The 12,277-nt window shown below is 36.2% G+C and overlaps 1 protein-coding gene across 4 annotated transcripts in view; it reads left to right on the top strand.

The window, feature by feature from the left end:
* CNOT6L (CCR4-NOT transcription complex subunit 6 like) overlaps positions 1-12,277 on the top strand; it is a 113,115-nt gene that overhangs the window by 85,025 nt on the left and 15,813 nt on the right. For all 4 annotated transcript variants that reach the window (XM_036104728.2, XM_036104727.2, XM_036104726.2 and 1 more), the window contains one exon: positions 8,882-9,033. In XM_036104728.2, coding sequence (XP_035960621.1) covers positions 8,882-9,033 — 152 coding nt within the window. The remainder of the gene's footprint in view (positions 1-8,881; positions 9,034-12,277) is intronic.

Below are 12,277 nucleotides of genomic sequence, written 5' to 3'. Positions count from 1 at the left end.
TGAGTTTTTCCCTTCATGGAAAATGGTGATACAGAGTAGGTAACCATAAATAGAAACTATAATAATTACTGTTTTTAGCAAAATGCTGTGATAAAAATTTCTTATCCATTGTGATGAAAGGATAGGATATTGCTTAGTAAAGACTAGGACATAGATTACCAATTTTCAGAGAACTGGAATACAGTAAAATAGTCCCTTGCATCATATTCATTGTAGTTTAATCTTCGGGGCTTCAGAAGTTACTTCAAGATTTGGCAGGACCTTTTGGTCATCATTATGACACTTTTTGGGTAGTTAGATGCATGGAGATACCAGAAAATAGAAATTTCGATTCATAAAATGCTAGAAGTAGCTTTTGCTTTGTCCTTTATCTCAGTAACTATCACTATCTTCAGTGCAAAGATTTTATAAGATACATGTATGTATTTTTTTTGTTGTGTGTGTATGGAAAGACTTACTATAGATAAGTTTTTTAGGCTCAGAAATTTAAATTTCCTTTTGCCATATTTTGTCCTATAGACTTAGCAGTTAGTAGAAGTAGGCTTGGATCCAGGTACACAATTTGAAGAAATTGAAAATGGAGAAAAATGGAGATGAAACAAGGCCTAGATACTAGACTTACTTGCTGCTCCTGAAGTTAATAGTTCTGATCTGATCATGACAGCCAGTGAAAAAGGAAAAGATGAGACAGTGTTAGAACAGGTGACCATTACACTGGAGAAGCAGTCTCTTCCAATAGAACTTAGAACTAGGTTGTCATGGTTCTCAGTCCTTGCTGTATTGTCTCTGCTTTCTAACCTGCTTCCAGTCTCAGATTTACCAGGTAAGGCCAAGTTTTTGCTTTTCCTTCCTATGTTATGACGGTAATTTTGTGCTTGAGAAGAGGGCATCCAGAGGTTATAATAGCATTCCAAAAGGACCTAATGTGATAATTCCTTCTTACTGGTTTCTCAGATACTGATTTCCTGTGTCATTGGTGGTGGTTGCGTTTAGAATTTGTGTGATTTTTAAAAAACAGATTGTGATTTCTGGTTTCTGTTGTTCACTCTCCCATAAATTTAATCTGGAACATAAAATTACTGCTTTGTGCCACCACTGGCACAATATAGAGAGTAATGACTTTCACCTAATTTGAGAGGTTTCTTCTGGGGCTAAAATGATTAAGAATGTAAAAGCGGTTTCAGTGGTTCAAAGAGTTGTACAGAGATAGGCAGGACAGTGCATATCTACTTTTCTTCCCAATTTATCCCAGTGTCTAAGCTTACCTTTTTAGCAAGTTCTTTTCCATTTTAGCAATCACTCCCATGATTATTTAAAGGGACCCAAGAACACATTTTATAGCCTCTTACCCTAAATATACAGTAAAAACTTCTGTTTGGTTTAGGTTTAAGAGTGCTGGAATATGATCCAGAAAGGGTCATAGTTTACTTTTGTGTGCTTATATTCTTTTCTTGACTATGTACCTTTTGTTCTTTTGGCTTGTAAATGAATTCAGGGAGGGACTATTACTCAAGTCTTATATATTGTTTCGCTTGCTCATAGTTGGCATTCACTGTCCTCTCTACCATTGATTTAATCACATCACAGCCCATAAAATTACTTCTAGATCCAAGCTAGTAAGAAATTGAGTTATCTCATTGTTCTGTTTGAAGGCTGTATTTGAAACATTCAACCTAATAATCTTCCTCAAATCATGTAAGAAGGGTGGGGTCTTTGTTTTTTGATTATAGCATATATGATCTCTCTATGCCCATTTGACTTTCTATAAAATAAGACTTTCACAAAGATAAAAAGAAGAATTCTTAGACTAAAATAAAAAAAATAGCATGAGGATTAATACTTACAGCATCTGTGTACTCGATATAGAATAGGAATAATAAAATGAATTGAAATAGAGACACGTTATAAGATTTTACATATTAACCAAGGATTGATGGTTTGGATTGGTGAATGGAAAGTAACGTAAACCAGTATGTTTTATTCAAAACTAACATCTAATAGAAAGAATGAGGAAGACATCTCTGTATGTCAGAATGTCACCTATAGGTGAATCTGTGAGACAGAAAGTCGAAGCAAAGTGGAGTGTGTTTGGTTATGTGTAGGAGGGAGAATTAAGAAATAGTATTGGTCAGGTAGTATGAATAGAATATGGATAATTATTTCTTACTATACTATAAATGTATTATAAATACCGTATAAAATAAACACAAAAACGAGACAAAGTGTAGGAGACTACAGCTATCTGTACTAGTGCTGGAGATTTTCTTAAGGCAGAGTACCTGAAAAGTTCTTACCTGCAAGAAGCCTATCTTACTCTTGCTTAATTCTCACTGTAAAGGAGGAACTTTCTTTGGTTCCTTAGTTCTCAACTATCTCTTTGGTTCTTCAACTCTTGGTGAAGGGGCACCTGGGTGGTGCATTTGGATAAGCATATAGCTCTTGGTTTCGGCTCAGGGTTGTGAGATGAAGCCCTGCATCAGGCTCCACGTTCAGCTTGAAGTCTGCTTAGGACACTCTCCCTCTGCCCCTGCCCACGCCCCACCCCCCCATGTGTGCTCTCTCTAATAAATAAATCTGGAAGAAAAAAAAAAACCCAAAAACAAAAAACAAACTATTGGTTAAGCTGAAATGTTAAAATTTGAGAGTGTGACCCTGTCCTCTTTAGTATTTGTAAGGGCCAAGGAAGGGAGTGTTAGTTATAAGGATGTCTGTACTCTGTTTAGGAAAACTGCATTTATTTTTCTGAACTTTTTGAAACCAAAGATATTAAAAAGCTGATACTTGAAGTTGTAAAAGTCAAAAGTGAGGCAATACAATCATTAATTATACCAATTAGGAAGAAAGTTGAAGGGGTAGGTGGAAGAATTAATAAACTGAATAATTGTCAGGATTCATTTATAAATGAAGAAAAGTCAGTAATCAGGCATGTGTTTTAAAAAGAAGTTGACTGAACCTGTGATCTTTGCCAAGAAGACTAAGAAGCAGAGGCTTGGTGAAAATGCTAAGAAGGGTATTTTAAATACCATGCACTTAAAGAAGGGATATACCCATTGTGGATTGTGTAATCACTAATTGAGGATCAAGGTATAAAACAGCTGTACAACTTCTATTTTGCTTTCATGATCTCTATTGAGAATTTTGTTCAAAGTGGAAAGACTAACAAAGACGAGGTGAAGAGGAGACTGGTAAAGCAAGAGAGTCACTAAACTGCCTGAACTAGTTAGGTTTCCAAATCAAGATAATTATATCACATGGTACTAAAAGATCTTGTGAAAGTATGATTGCAGAACTGGCATGGGTAATCTGTTATGAATGTTGCAGTGTAGGAGAAGTTCTAGGATATTGAAGATGAACAAATCACCTCATTTTTCGAAAAGATAAGGTAGTTCGGTGTTCCTTTGTGAAAGGGAACAGGGAAGAAATAGAATTGGGCATAGAGAACAGAGTTGTTCTGTTCTGTCAGCCTGACAACCTCAGCTGACCCTACCTGTAGCTTTGGAACTGAAATGGCCTGTGAGAGTTAACCCAGGAGGGACCAAAATCCATAAACTTTGATGTTTTGCTTTTGATCTATAACTGGATGTAGGCCACTCCTAGAAGTACTTGACCTTGGGTGATGTATCTCTCTGCAGCTGGAGCAATTCCTGAAGGATTGATGAGGAATCTCGGTAGTGTGTTTCCATATTCACCCCTTCGCAAATTTTTTGCAAATTTTAGGACTAATATGTATGAATTCAGTACCTATCACAAGTCTTGATACAAAGTAGATCCTCAGTAATGGGCAGCATATGTTATTTTTATTATTGGTTCTGTCCTATTGAGAATTTTGATTATTTCAGAGAAGACCAATATGTACACATAAGATTGATGAAAATCAAAAGGTGGCAGGGATATTTAATCTTCTGGGAAAAAAGAATGAAATTTCAAAGTGTCCTTTATCAGGAACTTCTCTGACATCAGCAGTAGCAACTTTTTTCTAGATAGGTCTCCTGAGTCAAGATAAACAAAAACAAAAATAAACTATTGGGACTATATCAAAATAAAATGCTTTTGCACAGCAAAGTAAATAATCAACAGAACTAAAAGGCAAACTACAGAATGAGGAAAGGTATTTGCAAGTTACATATCCAATAAAGGGTTAGTATCCAAAATATATAAAGAACTTACACAACTCCACACCCAAAAAACAAATAATCCAATTAAAAAAATGGGTGGAAGACATGAACAGACATTTCTCAACGAAGACGTACATATGGCCAATAGGCACATGAAAAGATGCTCATCATCACTTATCAGGGAAATACAGTTAAAACTACAATGAGATATCATTCATACCTGTCAGAATGGCTAAAATCAACAACACAAGAAACAACAGGTGTTGGCGAGGATGCGGAGAAAAAGGAACCTTTGTGTACTGTTGGTGGGAATGCAAACTGGTCCAGCCACTCTGGAAAATGGTATGGAGTTTCCTCAGAAAGTTAAAAATAGAACTATCCTACGATCCAGCAGTTGCACTACTGGATATTTACCTAAAGGATACAAAAACACTAATTCAAAGGGATGCATGCACCCTATGTTTATAGAAGCATTATTTACAATAGCCAAGATAGGGAAGCAGCCCAAGTGTCCATTGATTGAAGGAACGGATAAAGGTGTGTGTGTGTGTGTGTGTGTGTGTGTGTGTGTGTGATGGAATATTATTTAGCCATGAAAAAGAATGAAATCTTGTCATTTGCAACGACATGGATAGACCTAGAGAGTATAATGCTAAGTGAAGTAAGTCCGAGAAAGACAAATATCGTATGATTTCACTCATGTGAAATTTAAGAAACAAAACCAATAAGCAAGGGGGGGATAAAGAGAGACAAACCAAGAAACAGACTCTTAACTGTAGAGAAGAAGCCGATGGTTACCAGAGGGGAGGTGAGTGGGGGATGGGTGAAATAGGTGAAGGGGATTACGAGTACACTTAACCTTGATGAGCAGAGTAACGTGTAGAATTGTTGAATCACTATATCATACACCTGAAACTAATACAAAATTGTATATTAACTAACTATAATTAAAATAAAAATTTAAAAAGTGCCTGTAATATGTGAGTGGGCGAACTAATGAACAGAAACTCATGAAATGGGGGCGCCTGGGTGGCTCAGACGTTAAGCGTCTGCCTTCAGCTCAGGTCATGGTCCCAGGGTCCTGGGATCGAGCCCCACATCGGGCTCCCTGCTCAGCGGGAATTCTGCTTCTCCCTCTCCCACTCCCCCTGCTTGTGTTCCTGCTCTTCCTGTCTCTCTCTCTGTCAAATAAATAAAATCTTTAAAAAAAAAAAAAAAACTCATGAAATGATACTCAACAGAAATAAAGTGTGCGGCACTTAGATTATTAAAGGAAGTGAAAGAGGGAGGGATAAAATCATTTGATAGTACAGAAAAATATTTATATGTAGAAGTGTTTATAATGGCATTAGTTATAATAGCTCAAATCAGAACTAATTTAAATGTCTACCACAAAATATTAAATAAATTATGGTGAATCTCTAGAGTGGACTATAGTACAATCATAAATATTGATTTTGAATAATTTTATAAGTGCTCATTCCTTATAGAATGTTTATTAATAAACCAAAATATAAAATTATAGAGTATTATAATTGTATAGAAATATTTGTATGCAAATGCATGGGGAAAAGTCTGGGGGAAATACATTGACTTAGTGGGGATATTTCGTTGCAGGTAACTTTAAAAATTTTCTTTATATTTTTCCTTATTCCCAAATCTGTATAGTATGTTTATTGTACGGTCATTTTTTCTGCTTGTTTGTTTTTAAGCATCTATGAAATGCAGGACTGGTTTAAGAGTGAAGAAGTCCAGGAAATTTTAGTTACATCTTGGTTCTTATTTGGCTTATAATTAATACGGCTTTCCCCAAAGTGCAATTTCAGTTTTTATTAATAAAAATACAGTCTAAAATGAAGAAGGCACTAGTTCTTTTATGCCCAGTTCTAGGTACTGTACCTTTGGGTAAACTTGAGTTGTTCAAATGAACAAACGTCTCACACCATATATCATATAAAGAATTGGCCATTTCTTTTCTTAGGAAAGATGTGATGGGGAGATATTTAAAGGGTATTAAGGAGGGCACGTACTGCATGGAGCACTGGGTGTTATACAAAAACAATGAATCATGGAACACTACATCAGAAACTAATGATGTACTGTATGGTGGCTAACATAACAATAAAATAAAAAAATTAAAAAAACAACAGTGTCAAGTAGAAGAGATACTAGGTTTTATTTATGGAAGAAAGGTACAGGGAAACAAATTGTAGTTAAGGAAGACATTTCTAATTATTAGATGCCCCCCTCTCTCGCAACGGCCTGACTTTGGTAGAAGTAAAATATCCCAATACTAAAAATATTATTTATTAAGCAGGATTTTTATACTTTCCTACAACGTTCCTGTAAATAAGCCTTAAGAGTTCTGTAAATATTTAGAAGGTATTTTAATTAAAAAGTAAATACAAATAAACTGTAATTTTAAAATAACATGTTCACTCAAATGTTTCAAATACCAAATTTTAACACTTCAGAAATTAATAACATGTTTTGGAGGTGCTGCTTAGTTGACTTGTTTTTGTGCAGACCTCTGAATCAAGTTTTTGCCTGCTTGCTTAGGTTTTCTGAGTTCAAGGTCAGTTATTTATCAGTTGTATCTCTGTGTCTCTGTGAATCAGGATTTTTATTAATACTCTATAACCAAAACCAAAAATACAGAAATAAACTGGATACAGAGATGGATATAAGATTATAATCATCTATACCCTCTGATTTAAAATTTTTATATTCATCAAAACAGATTCATTGTTTCCAGTGACTTAATACTACTTAAATTTGTTCTATGTATGGGAATCTTACCAGAAATTGTTTGAAAAAGATGTCTACTGCTTAGATGTTTGGAAAAGTCTGGTATGGAGGATGGTCAAGTCTACCTATAGAACATATTTTGAATCTTCCTTCTTCTCTTTATTTCTCTTGCCTTAGCCCAAGCCATTATCATCTGTCATTCATACAACCTCAAAAACTTTGTTTGGTCTCACAGTTCCCGCTTTAGCTCCTGTTATCCATTCTCCACCAAGCAGCTGGAGTGATCTTAAAACATATGAAGTAATATGTTCTTACTTAGAACCTTCCATTGTTCCCTTTCGTCTCTAACATCATTTCATACCCTTCCATTCTTTTCAGTCCCATAAATGTGCAGAGGTCTTTGCTGCTTCAGGATCTTCTTCCTTTATCTGGAATGCTCTTAATCCCATTCTTCACCTTGGTAACTCCTCATCCTTTATGTTTCAGTTTAAATGTCACCGCCTTAAAGTAGAGGGTGAAAACTATGCTCCTTTTTATCACTCTGGGTTAGAAATAAGCATTTGACCTGACCTTTTATACTTCTCAGTGCAAGAGAACTTCAGAATTGGGGCAGGGAGAGGAGTACGGTTTCATCTAGCAGTGTCCTGCAGCATAGTAAGATTTTAGTCCATATTTATAAAGATATGAGTGCATGCTTCTGTTTCAAAGCTAGGAGGAAGATGGGCTGGAAGCCTGTTAAAAGAACAAAGGTGTCTTCTCTCCACGTAATACTTAGTGAAAAGTAGTATATTTAGTTAGTTTTGGCCATTTATAAATATTTTACAAATCAGTAAAACTAGGCTGAAAGAGGTTAAATGGCTTGACCCAAAACAGTATGACTTTGTCATATGTATGTTATCAGTATGACTTTGTCGGTGCTAGGCTCAATTCTATTAAGTCCTATAAATCTACAGTACTTAATTTGGAAGTAAAGAAAATACTATCCATGCAGAAACTGTAGTCACATGGAGAGCCATTTTTCACCTTACAGAAGTTGTTCCCCTGAAGCCTTACATACATGTAACACTGCTTTTTATTTTAGTAAAGGCCAGGTGGAAAAATTGCCTTCTCCTTAGTTAAGGGTGTAACACATCTCTTGAGCGGTAAGAATAAAACTGCAAACAGGGTAGGTAGATTTTATTCTGTTCTTTGTCGTCAGTCTGCTGACTGAGTTAAGGTTGTGTTCACCTTTAAATACCAGAAAGTTCTAACAGTAACTTAAAGAAATGGGAGAAGGACAGTGTTCTCACACAAGTCCAGATATGGCAGTCCAGAACTGGTTCAGCTGCTTCCCAGTCCATAGGGGGTTGGTTTTTGACCTCCTGCTTCTTACCACAGGGATAAAGCCATAAAAGGGCAAAGGGATATATATGCAGTCTTTGCTAGGCCGATTTCTAAGAAAGTTTTTAAAGATTTTATTTATTTATTCATAAGAGACAGAATGAGAGAGAGAGAGAGGCAGAGGGAGAAGCAGGCTCCCCACTGAGCAGGGAGCCCAATGCAGGACTCAATTCCAGGACCCTGGGATCATGACCTGAGCCGAAGGCAGACGCTTAACCATCTGAGCCACCCAGGCACCCTCTAAGAAAGTTTTTAATCACACTTCTTTTTTTTTTTTTAAAGATTTTATTTATTTATTTGACAGAGACACAGCGAGAGAGGGAACACAAGCGGGGGGAGTGAGAGAGGGAGAAGCAGGCTCCCTGCAGGGCAGGGAGCCCGATGTGGGGCTCGATCCCAGGACCCTGGGATCATGACCTGAGCCGAAGGCAGAAGCTTAACGACTGAGCCACCCAGGCGCCCCTTAATCACACTTCTTACGTCTCACTGGCCAGAACTGATAGCATGTCCCCTTGTAGATGGAAAATGACTGGGGAGACAGTGAATAGTGTCTCTGTCTTGTGCTCCCTCATTTAATGTCTTTTAGCATGATAGTCCAAGTACCTAATACCATACTAATAATGCATTGTACCTTTTAGATTTACATTGGTGCAAAAGCATACAGTGGAATTCAACCAAGTGGCAATGGCTAATTCAGATGGATCCGAAGCTATGTTGAACAGAGTGATGACAAAAGATAATATTGGTGTCGCTGTGGTATTAGAGGTCCACAAAGAACTATTTGGAACAGGTGAGTGCAGTTTAAAATATTCTTACTAAAAATAAACACCATCTCATGCTTTCTCATCTCAAGCATACAGACTCTTGCCTTATTTATTGCACAATTTTTTTTTGTCTTTGAGGAAAGTTAGGGGAGATGGGCAGGAAAATAGCACTAATTATGTAAACCATCATATATATATCTAGGGATATTACTTACCAGGTAATCTGTGAAAAAGGAAAGCCTTTGATACGCCATTATTTCAAAAAGGTTATTTGAAGTAGGAAATGCTTTAGTTAGGCCGAATTTGGAAGTTATGATGAGTTGGTTCTCTTTCTAGCCATATTTTTAGCTTCCTGAGTGTGAAATCTTTTGTCTTTAAGGTTAAGTACTTGGCAAGTTTCTCTAATTTTTTTGTTATATCTCAGTCATTGTCAGGTAAGAGCGGGATCTTTTATCTACCTGGTACTTAGCTTTTGCATTTTAGATTATTTATAGCTTCCTTCAAAGTCAAACTCATTATGTACTTTGCATATCCAGACCTTTTTTTCCCCTTTCTCCTGCCTGCCTTTGAGCATTTCATTGTTTACTTAACTAGTATATTTTAGGCAAGAGCAAGGAGAAGATGTTAAGACTACATTAGGGCTTTATTTTTAAACTTTTTTTCTGTTCTTACTGTAGAAGAAAAGATGTTTGCCTTGAGTATTGATTTGAATTATTCAGACCATGCCTATCTGTGAATCCTCTCCTTTTCTTTCTGTTATTAATTTTATCCATCATCAGATAATCTTTGATATGATATTTTAAATTTCTTCTTCTTTTTTGATCTTTCCATTTTTAGCTACTTTTATGTCCTTTCCAGTCTTACTCTTTTCAAAAGTTAGGTACCTCTTTTTCTGGTAACATGAAAATTGAATTTCTTTTGGAGTTTTTTTCTTCTTTTAATTTTCAGAAAAGCAATTAGAAATTATACAGCAGATACTTTCACATTTTGAAATACATTCCTACAAGAGGAATTTAATATTATAGAAGGTGCTGATGGCCCTTACAGCCAGAAGTGACACTGTAAAATTTCTAGGAAAAGAGTGGAGCATAGAGAATTTTGTCTATAAGATTTTATCTTGTCCAATTGCTTTAAAAATGACTTTCTATATTTATAAATCATACATCCAATAAGGGGTTAATATCCAAAATATATAAACAACTCATAAAGCTCAATAGCAAGAAAAATGAACAATCAGATTAAAATACGGGCAGAGTGTCTGAATAGACATTTTTCCAGAGAAGACAGAGATGGCCAACAGGCACATGAAAAGATGCTCAACATCACTAATCACTGGGAAATGAAAATGAAATCAGAACCACAATGAGATACCACCTCATACTTGTTAATATGGCTGTTATCAAAAGGACAAGAAATAACAAGTCTTGGTGAGGCTGTGGAGAAAAGAGAACCCTTGCACACTGTTGGTGGGAATGCAAACTGGTGCAACCACTATGGAAAACAGTATGGAGGTTCCACAAAAAATTAAAAACAGAAATACCATATGATCTAGCCATTCCACTTCTGGGTATTTATCCAAAGAAAATGAAAATACTAACTTGAAAAGAGATACACACCCCCATGTTTATTGCATCATTATTTACAGTAGCCACCACATGGAAGCAGCCTAAGTGTCCATCAACAGATGAATGGATAAAGAAAAGGTAGTATATATACACAATGAAATACTATTCGGCTATAAAAAAGAGTATCTGCTATTTGCAGTGACATGGATGGACCTTGAGGGCGTTATGCTAGATGGAATAAGTCAGAGAAAGAGAAATATTGTATAACCTTACTTATATGTGGAATCTAACAAACAAATGAACAGAGACAACAAAACCAAAATCATAGATACAGAGATTATAGAATTGCCAGAGGGGAGAGGGATTGGGGAGTGAGCAAAAAGAATGAAGTGGGTCAAGAGGTACAAACTTCCACTTACAAATAAGTCATGGGATATAATGTACAGCATGAGGGCAGTAGTCATTCATATTGTGAAGTGTACTTGAAAGTTGCTGAGAGAGTAAATCCCAAGAGTTAACTTTATATGGTGACAGATGGTAACTGGACTTACTGTGGTGATCATTTTGCAATGTATATAAATATTGAATCATTATGTTGTACATCTGAAAGCAATAAAATGTTATGTCAGTTATGCCTCAATGGAATTTTTTATTTATTTTTTTAAGATTTTATTTGTCAGAGAGAAAGAGCACAAGCGGGGGGAGCGGCAGGCAGAGGGAGAGGGAAAAGCAGGCTCCCCGCTGAGCAAGGAGCCCGATGCAGGACTCGATCCCAGGACCCTGGGATCATGACCTGAGCCGAAGGCAGATGCTTAACCAACTGAGCCACCCAGGCGTCCCTCAGTAGAATTTTTTAAAAATGACTACTGTCACATATAGCAGACACTTCAGTTACTTGTTTTTATATTCAACATTGAAGATAATTATATCTTAGTAAGGTGGAAGGAAACTTTATCAAAATAGTAGACTTAAAAAATTAGGTCTTGTCTGTAGAGTTTATATTTTCAATAGAAAAATTTAAGACATTTCTATAGAGGTTTTTTTTGTAGTTTTAAGATTTTATTTAAATTCCATTAACATACAGTGTAATATTAGTTTCAGGTATAGAATTTAGTGATTTATAACTTACATACAACATTCAAGTGCTCATCACAAGTGCCCTCCGTAATCCCCATCACCAATTTAGCCCATCTCCCCCCCCCACCCCCCCACCCCCAGCAACCCTCAGTGTGTTCTCTATAGTTCAGAGCCTGTTTTCTGGTTTGCCTCTCTTTCCCCCACCCCCCCATGTTCATCCATTTTTTTTTCTTAAATTCCACATATGAGTGAAATCATATAGTATTTGTTTTTCTCTTATTTCACGTGGCATTATACTCTCAAACTTCATCCACATCATTGCAAATGGCAAGATTTCATTCTTTTTGATGGCTGAATTATATTCCTGTGTGTGTGTGTGTGTGTGTGTGTGTACACACAAACCACATCTTCTTCATCCATTCATCAATAGGTGGACATTTGGGCTCTTCCTATAATTTGGCTGTTGTAGATAATGCTGCTATAAACATTGGGGTGCATGTGTCCCTTAGAAGCAGTATTTTTGTATCCTTTGAGTAAATACCTCATAGTGCAATTGCTGGATCATAGGGTAGTTCTGTAGAAATTTTAGTAGAAATTAAGAAAAGTTTCCTTATTCATACTCTCTAGA

This window comes from Halichoerus grypus, chromosome 3 (genome assembly GCF_964656455.1).
Source record: "Halichoerus grypus chromosome 3, mHalGry1.hap1.1, whole genome shotgun sequence".
Taxonomy (NCBI): domain Eukaryota; kingdom Metazoa; phylum Chordata; class Mammalia; order Carnivora; family Phocidae; genus Halichoerus; species Halichoerus grypus.
This window is presented reverse-complemented; position numbering and strand designations above follow the sequence as displayed.